The following is a 19,426-nucleotide window of genomic DNA, read 5'->3' as shown; positions in this document are numbered from 1 at the left end:
CTTGGTTGCCCCCATTAAACTACCGAACTAGCTGCTGGGTTGGAGGATTATTAATAATAATAAAAACCCTTCTCAGGAGAGTACGGGGGATAGGTCCGGATGAAATGTGGTGCCAACGGTGGATCGCCAAAATCCAATGCTGGGTCACATCAAAATTTTAATGGCTATTTTAGTGGAATGTTATTATCTCTCTCTCTCTCTCTCTCTCTTTTTGTGTGTGTGTGTGTAATGTACCGATCCGTGTTAGTTTTTTTGGGTCAGAAGTCTACACTAGAGAGGTGGCAATTATAAGGCATTACAGTTAACATGATCTATTTAATTAAATAGTTCAAATCTTTCGACTCTAATTTACTAATTTCATATTGGGTTCGTATCGGGTCGTGAGTCGTGTTAAAAATTGCAAACTCTTATGTGTTAGGTTGGGATTGTGTCGATATATGAGTATAAGATTATGTAGGTCAATTATAATTTGATCATTTTAATTTTTTTGAAGATCAAACCCCTCAACCTAATCTACTAATTTCATGTTGGATTTGTATAAAATTTGTTAGTAGTGTAAAAAATATTGGCCCTACATGAGGTTGACAAAATTTCGGGCATGTGGCTCTGAAGAAGCAGTAATTTTGCTGCCTCCATCAATTTTGCGCATATTTATTTATATCGATCAAATTTGCATCCATTAATGTGTATATTTTGTATATTTATTTCGATCCTTTGGAAGTCGATTGAGCATCGAACATGATGATGAACCTTCAGTTAGAGAATGCTTAGGTAAGAATTAATTAAATTAATGGAAATAGGAGTTCCATTAAATACATTACAAGTCTTTCCGACCATGTATTTGCTCATAAATTATGACAATCCCATTGGCGTGTCTGACAGGATCCTAATCTGTCTGACAGTCCGATTAAATTATAATTTTCTTAAATTATTTATTCAAATTTAAGAAAATTTGGATATGTAATTATGAAAGACTATTTATAGAATTCACATGACCAATTAAAATCACAACTTCATACTTGGGTTCAACAAGCCCATTTAATCTTGGTTCACGTAGATTTGGTCAAGCCGGCCGGTGTTTGTTCTTCTAATATTCTTCCGCCACTTGGAGACAAGTCCAATCAATTCTTAGTCATCGCTCGATAGATTTGTGTTTACATAACTGATCTGTCAATTTTTGGTAGATCAGACTGAAGATGTTTAATCTCAAAGGCTTGTGTTGAGTTGATCATGACACTGTAAAAGTGTGTACTGTGTACCCTCAATCATGCAATTATCTACCAAAAGTGATAGGTTTCCACGAAGGTGTTTCTTCTCAACTCTCAAGTGATAGAATCAACCATTCCAAGGGTTGCTTCTCTTGATTGAGTTGCATGCAACTTGTTACGTGGCTAAAGAGATAAGACATTAGGTCAATAAAATGATTATCTCAAAAGTATTTTGGCGGGATACCATTGTAAATTTGTATGTGAGTAGTTTTTTTTTTTTTTTGAAAGAAAATTCCATTCTATTCATTTGAATTAAACGAAATATTTTTGTTCAGCAAACACAATACTTCGAATAAAGATGAGACTATCCTCTGTCGAAACTCATTCTAGAGATTGATGGAGAGCTGTCTTTGCTAGACGATGAGCTACTTCATTGACTTCGATTCTTCTAGATATGTCCAATAAACCATGATTGGAGGCTATTTAGGCTGACTTGGATATCGTCAATCAATTGTCTGTACCAACTCCAATTGAATTATTCTTGGTGCAAGACATGTCCAATTTCTAGTGCTATCTCCCTCCGAAATTATCAATCCGTTAGAATCTTAGACTTTTACAAAAAGTTATTGCATTTCAAGTTGTCACCGCTTTAATTAATGTTGGGTCTATAATGAAAGACACTACTGTGCTACACATGGAGGTACCTAACAACTCTTAGAAGAGTTGCAACTATTGAGAAAGAGGTGCATAATTTCCATCATTTTTTTCAAAAAATCTTCGCATTAACTCTAGATTAATCACCCTTTCGTATTTTTCTCATTTTCTTTCAAATCCGGTACATGTGGTTTATCATTACCGGCGACCAAAGACAAAGCCAAAGTCAAGGATGCGACGGTGATAAGTACAAGAGGAAAAGAGGACAACCACGTGGGGGGTACCAAGAAGACGAGACGCGCCAACTATGGCCAATTGGCCATCCCCTCTTGCCTTGGGCCTCTATATTTCTCTTGCTTTATAGATAAGGAGAAAGTTAATTCATTGACTTTTACGACGGCCTGTTTTATGACAGCCTTGGACTTTCACAATTAAGGACAATCACCATCGAACACGTTACTCCCCTTCATTTATGCCTGACTGTGACCCTCACGATCCCACCCTCCAACCCTTTTAATTGGCTATATCCTTTAATTTTCATAAGAAGTGATATTGTTGGGACTAATAGTGTATATAAAATTAATATAGTAATACCTTTTTTTTTTTTGGAAATATATATATATATATATATATATATATATATATATATTTTTTTTTTCCCATGAATTCTATCGTATCTTTGTTAGTGTTCAACAAGAAAAATTCACGCGTCTTAACCGCTTTTGATATTTCAAATTCACGCGTTTTAACTACTTTCTATCGGAGTATCGTGTATTAAGGGGTTCGGCGATTAGGACAAAGATCTTCTCCATTTCATACAGGGAAAGAGGAGAGTTTTAACCATTTTCGATATTTCAAATTCACATGTCTTAACTACTTTCTATCGGAGTATCGTGAATTAAGGAGTTCGACGATTATGACAAAAATCTTCTCCATTTCATACAGGGAAGGAGGAGGGGGGACAGGTATAGGCCATGCCCCCTCCCAATTCTTAAGTAAAAAAAAATTTCAAGGTAAAATAAGACATTATAAAAAAAAAAATAAAAAATAAAAAGATAAAATGAAATTGGCCCCTCAACCACCTTATTCAGAATAATTTTTGAGTCCGTCTCTGATTTCATAATTAAAATTCAAGTTGATATATAACAGTATACATATGTTTCATCCTATTCAAACTCGATTTTTATGGAAATGACAATCATATATAGTCAATCAATGCATGCCTAGTTTTCTCTTGATTGAATTGACCAAAACAAGCTTAATTAAAACCGCAAATGGGGCATTCTTAAATGTGCTGCGACTCATGGTTCTGGAACTGCATGCATGGATTCACACAGGCTCTGAGATGATTCAGGGCCGCCATAATTGATCTCTCCCTGCCTATTCCAACTTTAAAGCATGTGTGAATCTGTGATGTCTCATAACCGACTAATAGGACAATAGGGCCCCTCATATTCTGAGTTGTTTCCTCATTCAAACAGACAGATGAAAGAACAGGTTGCTTTACACCAGACCGTGGGGCTGTAAATAACCCAAATTGAATCTAGCTTCTGACTTTTTCAATGCAAACTTTCTGACTCTTTAATCCAGCTTCTCGCTTAAGATTGACAGATTGTATTAATTAAGCCATGTGGGGTACTTCGGACTGTAATATGCCACTATCATCCGCAACCAACGTTTCTGGCGGCCTACTCTATCTATCGATACTGACATGATGGTATATATCATTCGATCTCTTTTGGCGGCTTGATCTAACACTCACCTATTTGTATTCAATAGCTTAACACTATGCTTATACATAGTACTAAGACATTTTAATCTAACCTGATGGTCGCTCCATCTGTGACTCAGTTACGAAGTTGTAACCCATTCAATCTTATACTCATTGTAGACTCTTAATGACTGTCTTTGATATCAAATAATTAATACAAACCTTGTGTAGAGCACACCCTTACAAATCAACTTGTAAGGAGAGAATGATATACACACAAGATTAAGATTATGCTTAAGCCATCAGATCGTAAGATGTTCATTCACTAATGCTGTTTAATTAGTCAAGGTTGGATTTGGCTGGACTCATGAGCTCGTTGGAGTACTCTATGAGCCGGCCAGTTCAAGAGCTCAAGTAGAACTTATTTTTACAAGGAGTGTTTCTATTTTCAATTGAGATTTTACAAAACAAGATGCTTCTCAAAAGGTACGTGTAATTTTGTGTGCAAAACCAGAGTTAATTAAGGTTGCTCCTGAAGCAGTTGGGGTACGTACGTAGCTCTAATTGCTCTACATCTATTTGCAAATACACAGTTGAGATTCTTTGTTCTAAAAGAGTTGCGGTTGCTTGATCATTATACTCATGCATCCATAGCAAGCATGCATCAGAAGCATGAAAAAAGTCGAACCGCCACACTTGGGCAGAATCTTAGATGTCTCGCAGATGTTGAACAAAGCAGCAGCAAGAGATCGACCAAAAAAGTGGTCATAATCTTCATAAATTACACTCCAATATTCCTCATCACTAGCTAGTACTCTTCTTTTCGGCTGAAAGCAAGGGATCTATGTTTTCATGATTTTTCCCATCTGGGTACGTCTGAGGCCCTTTTGCAAGCATGATATATGGGTTTTTCCACACGGATCAAGTTATTTTTGGATCTGGGTCGATCATTACGCTTTGAAGAAATCATTCAACAGAAGAAAATTTGGCTGCCATTGGGAAAAAGTCACCGAAGCCTCCGGATGCTTGCCTTTCAATTCTTCTTTTAATGGCGTTGAAAGACTGCCCTTTTTCGGTGCAAACAAAAATACAAAAATCCGTTTGAAATCATTCATCCGATTTTGTCGGCTGCACGCATATATATATATATATGATCATGACAAGCCATCACTGAACCTTCCCATCCCAAAACCAATCTTTTGTACTTGGTTTTTGAATTATTTTGGAAGAAATATTTTCCACCTTTAAAATTTTATTACATTTCTAGACGTTAATTTGGTTAATGTAATAAGATCGAGGACAGTAATTGTTTGGAAGAAGCCAAGAAGGGAGCTTTTTGAATGAATCATTGAAGAATCGATAAGATTTTCTCTTTCCTTTGCTTTTTCTAAGCTATTTATTAGCTTGTTAAGTGTATAAAATTCGAGTCGTCGAACTTTTATTCTTTTCTTATCGCCTCCGCTAGGTCATTTAATCTATGGACTATGACATGGTCGTTTACATATATACCAGTTCATTGGGACTATGGTTATTTATATTTAGAGAGGCCGTTCGTGCTCGCGTGTCAGGTTCGGATCGTGTCGAAATAAGAGTATAAGACTAAATAAGTCAACTCTAACTAACCCGATTTATTTAATTAAACAGGTCAAACCACTTAACTCTAACCCTCTAATTTTGTATTTGATTCGTGTCAGATCGCGGGTCATGTCAAAAGTTGTACGCCATTATGCTGCGTGTCGGGTCGAATAATGTCGAAGCATATATATTAGATTATATAGGTCAACCTTAAATTGATCCATTTAATTAAACGGGTCAGACTCTTTAACTAAAACTCTTTAATTTCAATATTGAGATCGCGAATGATGTAAATCTCAAATCACTCGCCAATTAGTTTTGAGCAGTGCCCCCATTGACTATGCGTTTGAATGGAACTTGTAGCATGCACTAATCTCGACCTCTATTTGTTGAAACGGTTCGTGGGGTGGAAATTAATATACTTGTTATGTCATTTGTCAGATCACAATTAATCCATGATTAAGCTTCTTCTTTTCGTACACAGAAATCTTGTGTCTAATTCTTGACCCAAGATGGAAAGTATTCCATATTAGCCTATGGATGAAGTTGCCGGCCGGCGACAACACTAATCTGATTTAGTTCATTAGCATCACCCTTTTGGAAAAGTAGGTGCACATATCTATTAGATGGAGTTTATCCCCCTCATGCAGGTCCCACTATAGATGCCATTAACTGCTTGGAAAATGAAGAGGATTCAATTATTTGGACCACTACTTGATCTTCCTTTTTATCCAGAAACACTTTCTTAATTGGTGATTTTTCTACCGTATAAAGTTGACTGACACTGAGGCGAAAGCTAGGGATTGTTGTTATGTAAAGACAATGTTTTGTTTCTTAGGTCTAGCTGTTTTTGTTTCTCATGTTGGTTTGTTCTTGTTTCCTCTCATCTATAAATAAAATAATAATAAAGATAGGGAGCAAATGGAGTTAGATACCTCAATTAATAGTCGTAGTCGTAAACGATGAATACTAAGTGTTGTGCGTATCAACCCGTGCAGATCTTCGCCTATTTTTGTTTTTTTTTGTTTTCTGATTAATATGATTTTGAATTATGGATTGAATTACCTAGAGAATACAAAAATATGTACTTCCCAAACTCATGTCACATACTTTAGATCAAGACTTTATCAAGTTAATAAGCCGGTCAGAGTTATGAATTTTGGAATTTGTTGTTGGTCCACTCGAACGTACATGTCTCTCTTAAATCACCATTTAATTGATAAAAACATGTAAGCTCAATTCACGTATAATATTTAATTTAAATGAGAAGTAAATGGTAAAAATAATGTTAAATTCAAGATATTTGTGCTAATATCACGTTAAATTATTATTTATTTTAAAAATTTAAGCTGATAAAAAATAAATTAAATACTATATAATTATTTAAATAATATTCTAAAAGCTGGGGCTCGCCGGACATGTATGTACAAAGTTTGGCAGTCTATCTTCCATGCCATGCAGGACATAATCTTGCAAATCGCCGAGATTCAAGAAAGCGACGTTTCACTTTTTTCTTTTTCTTTTTCTTTTTTTTTTTTTTAAAAAAAAAATTATTAAAAAAAAAAAAAGGTGGGGAAAAGAAAGAAAGAAAGAGAGCGATGTTTCAATTATTGTCTCCATTTTACCTTTTTAACTCCTCTCTCTGGGAAGGCCCAAAACCACACTAGAATTAAAAACGAAACAAAAACCCACGTGCATGCACGCACACAGAAAGGGAGGAGACAGCCTAATTTTTTTTATGCGGTAAATGAAAGAAACATATTCTACGTAGAATAGCCGAATAGGCAACAACATTTGCCTTCCTCCGCAGACCGCAACAATCTAGGGCTCAATTTGATTAATTATTCCCTTCAAAAAAAAAAAAAAAATTGATTAATTATTGATGAAATTCTATTTGTCGGATGAAGATATAATAATTAATTACAAAACTGCTCAACCGAATTTCTGTTTATTGTAAGCGTAAAAAACAAAAAGTGAAATGCTCTCATGGTATGTATGTTTGAGCGTAAAATATTTTTTAAAAAATAATTTTATTTTTATTTTTTGGTGTTTGGTGTAATCGAAAATGATGTTTAACATAAATCATTTTTAGTTTGACCGTAAAAGCCTCTTTAATATTTGAAAAATGAAATTGTTTTTGGATTTCAACTCTTCATTCTTACAGGGACGTTTATGGGAATCCGCCACCGCCAGGCATTGGATTTTGTTAGTAGCCTGAATCTAATGCCGAAGGCCCTCAAATTTTGGTATCCGATCGCCAGATTCCGGTGCCGAAAACTGAATTTTGGCAAAATAGGCCGAAATCCAGCTACGTCTGGCACCATCGCCGGAATCAGGTTGGATCGTGCTAGATTCCAGCCATTTTGGTCAAAATTCGGCCAACCCAGATTTCGTGAAACTAGTCGAAATCCGGCCAGTTTCTTCAAAATCCAGAAATAGTAGCCGAAATCCGGTGAAAGTGACCGGAATCTTACTGGCCAGTGACGAAATCTCATCACTGGTAATTTTTCGCCGTTGGTAATTTTTTCGTACAAGCCAAATGCCGAAAAATATTTTTAGGGAAATCATTTTTTAAAATTTTTATGACGGAAAACATTTTACGTCAAAACAAACGAAATATTAATTTACATTAATTTGATGGGAAAAAACTTGAACAATATGTTCGATCATGTAGTACAATGTCATTAATACATTGATGGGCTGCCTCCATGTGAATTATTTCATCCCTGAAAGAAAGCTCTTTCTTTGTAAGTATAGGAGCTGCGTTATTCGCTTCCTTTATAATACCTCCTCCCCCCATTGTTGTTAAGAATTCAGCACTATTCTGGCATCATCAACTAATTGGCCATATCGACGCCAATTTTTTCATCATTACGTAATGCTTACACTACTTGTAAAGCATCTCCTTCCATATCCACCTTTTGCAAACCAAACTCTCTAACGAAGACCACAGCTTGCAAAGCTGCTATGGACTCGGCAATGATATTATCTTTTGGGCTTACAACGTTGTCAGCACCTCCCTCATAGGATTCGTCACAATCACTAAGGGATGGCAAAAATTTCTCCAATGGATCAAAGAATTTATCATAACCCACAAATTTCTCACTACCACCGCCATTGATTCGAAATCATCCTTCTCTAGTTTGCTACGAGGGAATATAATCCACAATATGGATGAACTCTCCAGTTTCCACATGACTCTTTTGAAGCTTCCGACCACACATGTTCTAAGTATCTCTTGCCGCCAGGCAACTCCATAATGCATGCCCCGTTGTTTCTGCCTCCAAAACCACATATTGGACAATATGAAAAAAGAAAAGAAAAAAAGATGACATTTTAATTCTATGCTATTTTTTATACAAGCTAAAATGTCGTCTTTTTTTTTAAAAAAAAAAAAAAGAAAAGAAAAGAAAAGAAAAGAAAAGAAAAATTATGAATAAATATTCAGATTTATTCCTTTTTTATTTTTATTTTTTATACTATTCATGGATGGATGTCTGGGCAAAAATCCCAATGGTGGTATCTGTATTTAGGCAGTGTTAAGATTTGTTCTTGAAAGTCCATATTGATGTACCTCTGCATATAATGCATATGCGAATAGAATATTTCCATAGTCAAACCAAATGAGTATTTTAACAGTGGCAGCCTTAAATGGTCTAAGTTAGCAATTTTTTTTTTAATATAAAATAATAACAATTTGACTAATTATAGGGCATTGGAAACCTGCAGAACATGTTTTATAGAAGTTGCACGAACATAAAATTAAGGATACTTAATTATAGTACTCTGAATTAATGGCTATTTTTTGAGAAAATGAATGGTTTCTTTAAGAATGGAAGAAAGTGAAATAAAATAATATTAGTACTAAAGTACTTTAACATTTAGAATAATCATTCTCATCACCAATGAGGGAATGATTATTTCTCAATTTAAAGAATAGTCATTCCAATTTGAGAGAATCAACTATTCCCCAGTTTAAAGAAAAGTCACTCCCTAATTGACTATGAAAATGTCTATTTAAATGTTATTTCATTTCACTTTTTTCCATTTTTAATAGGAGTTTTTCTATTTTTTTAATGTAATAATCATTTTGCATACCAAACGTAACGTAAGTAAATTTGAAACTATCACTGGAGTGTCTTAGTTGCAAGGGTTTTACCCTCAAGTGATTAGGTGAGGGGAAAAAATTATGGGTTCGAGTTTCAACTGACACGATGTTAAGGGGACAACACTCATGTGCCTATTAATTGATTTCTACCCACTAATGTTTATAGTGGGACTGGAGCTAGACTAGTTAGACTATGACACAACCCGTCTTAAGAGAGTGTATGCAGATCATCCGTATTTAAGGGAATGATTATTCCTCAATTTAAAGAATAGTCATTTCAATTTGAGAGAAGCAGTTATTCCTCAATTTAATGAATAATCATTTCCTAATTGGCCATGAGAATGTTTATTCAAATGCTATTTTATTCAAACTTTTTTCTATTTTCAATAAAAACTATTTCATTTTTCTAATGGAATAACCATTTCGCTTAACAAACGTAACGTAAGTAAATTTGGAACTATCACTGAGTGTCTTAGCCGCAAAGGTTTTACCCTCAAGTGATTAGGTAAGGGGAAAAAATTATGAGTTCGAGTTTCAACTGACACGATGTTAATGGGACAACACTCATACCTATTAATTGATTCCTACTCACCAATGTTCTTAGTGGGACTGGAGTTAGATTATGACACAACCCATCTTAAAAGAGTGCATGCAGATCCTCCGCATTGCACGCCCGCTGCCGTCTTGACTTGACTTGGTGCTTCATTGTATAGTCCGGTTAGGAAATTTAAGCCTCTAATTGTCCCTTTACCCTTTTTGCCATTTGATGAGGCAAAACTGCAGTAAATTAAAGGAGGGTTTATACTTTATAGTTTATAAGACTATATCTAACACCCGTAATTGTTTATTATATATTAAAGAAAAGCCCTAATCAGCAAGCTAAGGAGAAGATTGAGCCAAAACCCCATAACACTATTGTTGCTTAAACCCGTGAAAGCGTGGCTTTTTTCATAAATTCCTCTACTCTTCAGATCGACTTCAGTGCAAGTTATATATAGTATAAAAGCCCAAACAAACCAGACAATTAGAAGAAAATGTCGAATATATATATATATATATATAAAGTAATTAACTGAAAATACAACTTTGATTATAATTAAAGTGGTTTATGTAGTTCCAAAAATGTCTTAAATCAAATGGACAATCTGTGTTTGCCGATCTATGAATCCACGGGAAAATCCCCGACAAAACGGCAACCAAAGTCAATTGTGAACGTTTGGAGATATGATTAGGTTTAGCACCGCAAAGCGGGAAAAAATGGTGTGGGAAAGCGAGCTGAGTCTTTCAGTGTGCAAGCGACTCAACGATCACTCGACAGCTGTTAAGATGGTCAAACAGACGAAAATCATCATCAGAACTATTCAAAGCTAAAGACATTGGTCAAGGAAAGAGACGGCAGGTGATGAAAAATATTGTCCGGCATGCATCGAGATGAGGTTCCTTTACAGTGAATATATATATATAATAATTCATTCAACTTGGAAATAAAATAATTAGTTTCGGAGCAAAAGACACGTCTAGTTGACGTAAACCTCAATTGTCAAACCGAATCTTTCTTTTTCTGGAAGCACACATCATCAACAGTGTGATCGCCCGTATTTCACCTTCAAACTTTAATCAATGTGGATTCTGCCTGATATTATTATATATTAACATCATCAGTCAAAACTTTTTTTTTTTTTTCTTTTTTTTTTTTTAAAAAAATTAAATTAAATTAAACCATTTAATAAATATTATTTAAGGATCCATTGAAAAAATTTGTAAAACTTAAACTTAATAATAAAAAAATTATTAAAACTTAAAAATTATAAAAATAATAATAATTAAAAACCAAAAATATAAAAAACCTAAAAAAAAAGAAGGTGGCCGACGTTGCCCAAGGGGGTGGCCGGCCACCCCATTTTTTGCCAAGGGAGCCACCCCCTTGGCCGATTTGGGGTGGATCGTCCACCCCAGTCGGTTTTAGGGGTGGTCCGGCCACCCCCAAAAGGCTAAAAAACAAAAAGCAAGAAAATGTTTGGGTTTTAGGGGTGGTCGGACTACCCCTAAAGGCTTGGGGGTGGTTTCGACCACCCCATACGGTCGATCTGGGGGTGGCCAAGCCACCCCCGAAAACCGTCCTTTTTGGTTTTTTTTTTTTTTTTTTTGGCTTTTTAAGCCAATTGGGGTGGACAATCCACCCCAGATCGGCCAAGGGGGTGGTTGGCCAAAAATGGGGTGGCCGGCCACCCCCTTGGGCAACGCCGGCCACTCTTTTTTTTTTTAGGTTTTTTATATTTTTTGTTTTTAATTATTATTATTTTTATAATTTTTAAGTTTTAATAAATTTTTTATTATTAAGTTCAAGTTTTGCAAAATTTTTTAAGTGGAAAACGATACCGTTTTCCACTACAGCACCCATGCGGTAGTTTAAAACTACCTCATGAAAGCCGAATTCATATATTATTACCAAATATGTAGAGGCAGTAACAAAAATTCAAATTATTTTGATTGTCCGGCCACTAAATAAATCTTAAGGTTCTAGATCTCACACTAATTTCTTATGTCTTGAATATTGTTTAACATGATCTTCTTGCAAATACACGTGTATACTTAATAATCACTCACACGTGCTATGTGACTTTGTGTGTGCCATGCACATTTGCTTCTTATTAAGACCTTTGTTCTACTCAACAATCACCCCCACACATGCTAATGTGATCAAGTTTGTCTGAACTAAGAACCTTGGCCTCTTATTGAAATAAGAAATCTTAATTGGTCCACATATACCTGCACTTTGCACCTTTGTTATCCCTATTCTGAGGATCCTTGTCCGTGCTTATGCAACTCTACCATCAACCGTCAGCTTTAATACCACTTGTTAAGAAGATTGACAACTTTAGAAGTCTTTCGGCGAAACTATAATAACTACTTTTCTTAATATATGTCCATTAACTTTCGGTAAGATATTGTAATGATATTATATATGTCGATTAACTTTTCCTCGTGCTACTTGCATACCGCTTAATATTCTTTCACCTTCTTCTAATTCTTTCTTTCTTTATTTCTTTCTTATTTATTTATTTTTAAAAAAATATCAGCAAATACAAGCAATAAAACAAGGGCAAGCAGAGAAAGATAATTGTCATACTGATACAACTATTTTTTGAGGAACTAGGAAGATCAATAGTTCCCTGATGATTCCTGCAAATTATCACAAAAACTGAGAATTGCATTTTGATGGTCACGTTTAAGAGCATTAACAGCAACTTCTCTTAAACTTTTCTTAAATTTAGAGAATTAAACCATTTTTTGTTTTCCGATATCTGATTCAAGTAATTTTTTAGGAGTTTTCTTATATATAGAGAATTGAATGAAATTTAAGAAAACTGCCGTTAATGCTATAAGAAAGTTTAATGTGCAACTTTTCATGAATTCTTTTGTTTTAGTTAGCCATTCATTTACTCTCCATCGCTACAGGAAAAATAAAATAAAAATCAAAGGGGTTTATTTAAGAGGGGATTGACATTGGAAAGATCTTGACCCAGATAATGACAATCAAATTACTAACACTGTTTAGATTTAGGGGCCAAGGAAGCATTATTCACCATATATATCATTTGGATAAGGTGACATACTAAAGGAAAGATAGTCACGGGTTTCAATAATAGTGTCACATAAATGGTAGAAAAATTTTGTGGTCGTTTGTATCCATCTGAAGGCACCATAAATTTGGATCTAGTAGGAAGCATGCACCAAATGATTTCCTAAATGAATAATTTGATTCTCTTACAGATTTTGGCTTTCTAGAAAGATTTCCAATCGTTGATAATATCTAGGAGGTTGAAATTACATTCTTGAAATTAGTACTAGTCAAGAAAGTAAGTTGGTCTCACAGAAAAGTATCAGAGTCTGGACGAATCATTTTAATGGTGATTTTCACTGACACTGCATTTTAAATGAGTTAATCTATATTTAATATATTAATGATAATTTTTATTGTCACATTAAAGAGTAAACAGTTAAAAACACATGTAGCATTTTTTCAACCAGGTTAATCAAGAGGGTCTAGGCCCTCAGGGAAAAGGAATAGGGAACTATTTGTGATGGTTAAAATTTGGAATCCAAGAATGTTTCCAATGTCAAGGGCCCTACCAGTGCCTAATTGATCAACAACTTCCATGTTCTGCATGATCTTTGGAACTGAGAATACCCTGCAAATCCTCGAGTGAAGATGAAACCATGGGTTGGAAGATGTTTTCCTTTGGAGTTGATATCATACATTCTGTGAAGATTCGAGACCCCAAACTTCTTTGGAGTCCCTGATACACCTAGATTTACTGGGAGAGAGAGGCGGAGGGTTGAATATTATCTCATCGAATATGACTATAACTTTTATTACAAATTTTTTACAAACTAAAATGATAATTCCCGTGAATCTGTAATACTTATTATATTAATCACTAAAATGTAAACTACTACATGATAGTTCACATATCATTTACCACGTTTAAGTCCACGTAACACTTCTCACATCAGCTATTAAAATATGAATTGCCATATGATAATTTTGGTGAGTGGACACTCTTTTTTATAAAATGTAAAGTACCACATAAATTTATAAAAGATTGTAGTAAAAACTGAACACCCAAAACATTTTCCATCATCACAAACAGGCATCATACTTCTCCTCTACAAGATCTCGATCATTCAATTGCTTCAAGGGTAACAGAATTTCTTTCAGAAAAGAAAAAAGAAAATAGTTTTACTATAGGATTACACTAAGTAACATTTCATAATTAACTCAAAACTTTCCTTGAGCAAGACCCCCTTTAATTCCCTCTTTATTCTTTATTGAATGGCCAAGAAAGACAAGTCCCAATATTCGTTCATTTAACCCTGACCATTCCTGTAAGAGCTAGACAACAAACTTGAGATATCGTTTTCAAACCATTCCACAATAATGTGGGGGGAAGAAGAAGTCGATACATCCCCCAAAATAGTTTGTACTTTTGCAACTACGTCCCATACTTGTCCGCCATTCTGAGCTAAGCTATAAAATGCACGGGTGTGTCTATAGTGACCCACAGCTCAACACAGATGATCAGGACCAGAAGTTTGGCGGGGATAGAGAGAAAAAGAGAGAGATTCACCGAAGTCTTTTCCTTCCTTTTTCTTTTTACCCATCGGCAGAGAAAAAGAGACAAACCAAAGTACAAAACTGTATCAGATGGAAAGCAGGGTGAGGAAATAAAGTAGGGTTGGTGGTTCTGAGAGCTTTCGAGAACGTCTTGGACAAAGCAAAACACACCCATACACACACATACAGAGCTCTGATAGCCGCTGCTGCGCTGAAAAGGAGCCTGGCAAGCACAACCCTAGCCACGTTCTCCACTGCCACACGCTTTATCCAAATCAAGAAGCTGGGGACGTCAGGGAAAAATCAATCGAATCAGCATTATCTTCACGCAGAAGTAGAGCGTAGCAGATAGGCTAAGCCCTGTCTCAAACTTCAACGCATCCCTCCATACCAATCCTATTACTTACACAGAGAGAGAGAGAGAGAGAGAGAGAGAGAGAGAGAAGCTTGATTTTGACCCATCGGAGCCAGACATCCAGCATTAAAGAAAAGAGAAGACCAGTCCACAAGTTTTCTTTTCACAGAGAAACATGAAAATTGGAGCTGGTTTTCGAAACCCTAAAACTAAACTAAACTCTTTAGTTTCCGCTTCCATTCTGATCTTTAAACTAAACGCTAAAATTAACATTAACATCGAAATGAAAACAGAGGTTAATCAAAGGGCACAAATTAACCGAAAGAAAAACAAATACATCTCCTAAGATTTCCCAGAATTAATTAACAGCAGAACTGTAGAAGTAATCAGTAAGGTGGTGGAGGCGGTGCTTGTCTCGGAGTGGGCGCCCAGATCACATCGGTCGGCAAGTGACAGCTGTACATGGACATCCCGCACGAATCACCCGGCGCGTGCCCACTTTCTCCGCCACCCGACACCGGTGGAGAGTGCGCGCCGTCGCCCCCTCCGGACCCCGAGTTATGGACCTCGTCCTCGGATGGAATCCGGTGGTAGGAGGGGTTGTTGAAGGATGCGGCGATTATGAAGACAGGCCCGGCGGCAACGAGGGATCCAGCGACGAGGCCGCCGACGATCTGGCCCTGGGGACCTGCAAGGGAGATAGAGAAGCCGTTGGGGACGGGGAAGGACGTGGTGCCTGGGAAAAAGGTGGCGGAGATGGAGAGGATGTCGAAGCGGCCGTGGAAGGTGACGGTGGCGCCGGGAGTTGGGGAGGGCTGGCGGAGGGTGACGTTGGCAACGGTACCGGAGCCGGTGAGTACGCAGATGCCCATGTTCTTGCGGCGGCAGAAGCGGGAAATAGCCTCAACGATGTCGCTTCCGCCGGGGACCTCGAGAACGTAAGGGCTCATGGCGGGCTCAGGGTCGCGGGTGATGAAGACCGGGGGCTTGGGCTTGTTTTTGGATCCCGGTGGACGGCCCCTGGGCCGCCTCACGACTTCGATGGTGGCTCCGTCGCCTTCGGAGGAGGTCTTGATCTTCTGGGGCTGGTTGGTCGGAGGGGTGGCGTTAGTGGGGCCACCGCTGCTTCGGCTGTCGTCATCTTCAGAGGTTTGTTGTTGGCATTCACGTGGGGTGGTGGCGGAGGAGACTTGGTGGAAGGGATGAGAAAATGGGTGGAGGAGTTGGTGTTGTTGGTGTTGTTGGTGTTGGTGGTGAAGCTTGGAGAACATGCTGGAGGTTTCACTGTTTGGTTCTACATATTCGCCTTTCATGTTGGGAATTTCCCTCTCTTTATTCCTCTTTGTATAATTTGTTCGTTATCTTCTCCTCGCTCTATGATTGGCGGGTCTATTAAAATAAGGGAAACAAGTAGAAATAGTTGCACTTGGTGCAGAGAGGGATGGGCTACGAGAGAGATAGAGAGAGGGAGACAAAGAAGGTGATGGCGTGGTGTTTGGATTTGTTTATAATAAATATATGGGAATGGGACTTGGGATGAGGGTGTTTTATGAAGAGAGAGAGGGGGAGGTGGGTGAGCTTCTAAACCAAGTAAAGACTAATGGCGCCGCTGGTTGGAGCTATAGTAGGGTCCACGTACACATCTCTCTCACGAGAGAGAGAGAGAGAGAGAGAGAGAGAGAGAGAGAGAAATGGCCGGGTACTGGTTAGGGGTTAGCTCGACCTGACCACACCGCCTTTGTTTACATTTCTTCAAGTTTGAAAGAGAGATCGATGGATGGATGGGCAGGCATGAGTCTTCAAGAGCCTCCCCGACCGAATGGATTGACGTTGACTCCTTTGATGTTCCTTTTTTGGGTAATGGGGGACGCCCTTCTGTGACGGCTACTTCTCTCCCTTTGCTATATTTTTCAAAATGTTTTAGCTCACTTACTTTGACGAGAAGATATCGATCACTTCCTCCTCGATCATGTGCTAAAATTGGGAATTTGAAGGATGACTTTTTCCTAAGCCTTGATCAAAAGGGTCTCGACCTTCAAACCCTGTAATCATTTTGCTTAGCCTACACATCTTCATCTATGCTTATAAAGTCAGAATGATTGGTGCACTTTTTCCCTATTTTAAACCAATCAATCTGTGTCGTCTATTCATCAAAAGTGGACCCTGCCGCATCTAATTACCCTCCTCCCTTCTCCTCTCCTCTTCTATTCCACCACATGTTTTGTGTACTACTTACCTCTTTTCCAAGCAATTTTTCTCAAAAGAAAAAGAAAAATAGAAGAAGAAGCAAATTAGAACAATTTGAATAGTTGAGTATAGAGAGAAGAAAAGAGACGTTAGAATTTGAAGGAGCTAGCTAGTATTCGTGATCTGCTGATCTACTGAAATAGAAAGCACTGCATAAATATGAAGTCAATTTTAGATGTATATGAAAGTAACCGTGCCTTTGCCTTTTCGTTGGAGTAAAACTTCAACAATTTGAAAAAGAGAAGCCTATCGATATAGCCTGTGAAATTCTAAACCAACGTAAGAATTATAAACAACGTACGATCAAATTTGTTTTTGCCTACGCTTTTTTCGTTTATAATATATCATCCTCTTGATCCGAAAAATGGTCATTCCCTATAATCCTTTCCTAATTCAAGTAGAAAAAGGAAAAGAAAAAAAATTGCATTTAGTATCTCTCCATCCTTAGAGAAGTATGCGTAAAGAAGCAGGCAACAGCTGGGGTATGCGTATGTGTGTTCCACTATTCAATACTCCTTAGATGTGCTTTGCTATCTCTTTCTCTCTCTCTTTCCAAATTGGAAAAGAAGAATAAATTTTTGTTAGAGGATAAGGAATGACCAACAAGTTGAAACTGACCCGCACAAGGGGCAAAGTTATGGCTCCCTACCCTACAACTATGAGTCTATGAGGATGTAGTGCTGCTACCTGAACGTCCTCCCGTTTGCTTCCTCTTGCGCACCAAAATAATTCAATTACTATAATGTTCATAAATTGGACCGTTCAAATAGGTTCGTCAATTTTTGACACGATCTGTAAACTCGATACGAACCCAACGCAAAATTAACATATTAAAATTTTGTATAATTAAGTTTGGGTCAATTCGGTTTGGCTTGAATTAGCCTATTTAATAAATAGGTCAACTCCCTTGGGCCTTGATCCATGAGTGACTTGCATAAGAGGTTAAAATTCATATAATTTTTTTTTTTTCCATTTAAATTCATATACAGGTTGAAACAGGCCAAACAAGCCGTATTGGGTTGACCTAAACACGACTTGTTTGTTAAATGAGTTAACGGATCGTGTCGTATCACCGCTAATTTAAATGAGTCATGTCAAGATTGAGGGATTGGACCTGTTTAACTAAATGAATCTGGTTCATGTAAACCCCATATCAAGTTGATTCGTAAGTTGGCCCAACACGCCAACACAAATTGTCAACCCTAAGTCTAAGTAATCAACTATATAGGCTCTATTTGTTAATGTGTTTTAAGAGGTGTTTTTTATTTTTATTTTTTTAAATGTGTTTTAATGTAATATAAAGGTGAAAACTATATTTGTATTTCTAAGAGTGTTTTCTATTCAAAGTGTTAGTTAATGATTTTTGTTTAAAAGAAAAAAAAAAAAAGAAAAAAAGAAAAAAAAAGTTGGAGTATTCCTTAAGACATTTAGAGAGTTCTCTCTTTTGATCTCTTTTTACCCTTCCACTTTTATGCACGAATCACGATAACATGGTGGCATCATGTAAAAAGTGCTTCAAGAATGACAAGAGTTAGACTAGGTTGTGCAGGCTGATTTTTTAGTAATGCTTTGCGCACAAGCATATAAGATTGCTTGTGCGTTGTTGGAAAATAATTTGGATCTTGCAAAACTTTCTTGTTAAAACATAATGATATTAATTTGAAAATTAACAATAAGATAACTAAAATATATAAGACGAAAGTAGAATAAGGAAATACCTTTATTTTTCCTTTCGGCTACTCCATTAGATTATAATGAAGAAGGAGGTATAACTTCATGTGTCATTCCATTTTGTTCACAAAATTCCTTAAAAGGATTAGACTCGTATTCACTACCTTTATCGGTTCTTAGTCTTTTAATTCTTTACTCTTTTGATTCTCAACTTCAATTTTGTACTTTATGAACATTTCTAAAACTTCATCTTTGGTTCTCAACAAGTAAATTAAAGTTTAGTGAATCTATAGCGGTTATCAACAAATATCACATAATATCTTTTACCACCTATAGTTGTATGCTATAAACACCCGAACCACTATGTATTAAATCAAGAAGTTCAATTTCTCTTGTAATAGATTTACATGACTTCTTAGTGATTTTGATCTCGGCAGATATTTCACATTTATCCATATTCACTTTACTTAGTGAATTAATGATTCCAGTTTCTTTCATTTTCTTGATATAGCTAAAATTTACATGTCCAAGTTTATCAACCAAGTAAGCAAGGAAGATTGTGGAATTTCATTAATGACATTTAGTACATAAAGACCTTTTCATATCATTTACCATCAAAGACATCATGCTTGGTTAAGGTAACATTAATTACCACCATTAATTAAAAGTTTAAGTCCGGCCTTACCAAGCAAGTGCATGTATCGAAATCAAATTGTGCCTAAAGTGAGAAACATGTAGGACATCAGAAAGTGAAAGGATTTTACTAGAAGTTAGCCTT

At 36.5% G+C, this 19,426-nt stretch overlaps 1 protein-coding gene across 1 annotated transcript; it reads right to left on the bottom strand.

The window, feature by feature from the left end:
- Window positions 1–14,977: 14,977 nt before the first annotated feature.
- LOC133870868 (AT-hook motif nuclear-localized protein 17) lies at window positions 14,978–16,273 on the bottom strand. The gene has a single exon (XM_062308115.1). It carries the CDS (start codon window positions 16,041–16,043, stop codon window positions 15,117–15,119), a length of 927 nt encoding a protein of 308 aa, XP_062164099.1. The 5' UTR covers window positions 16,044–16,273; the 3' UTR covers window positions 14,978–15,116.
- Window positions 16,274–19,426: the final 3,153 nt, after the last annotated feature.

The sequence above is a fragment of the Alnus glutinosa genome, chromosome 6 (genome assembly GCF_958979055.1).
Source record: "Alnus glutinosa chromosome 6, dhAlnGlut1.1, whole genome shotgun sequence".
In the NCBI taxonomy this organism is placed as follows: domain Eukaryota; kingdom Viridiplantae; phylum Streptophyta; class Magnoliopsida; order Fagales; family Betulaceae; genus Alnus; species Alnus glutinosa.
The sequence above is the reverse complement of the archived record's forward strand: the minus strand, read 5'-3'. Positions and strand labels throughout refer to the sequence as shown.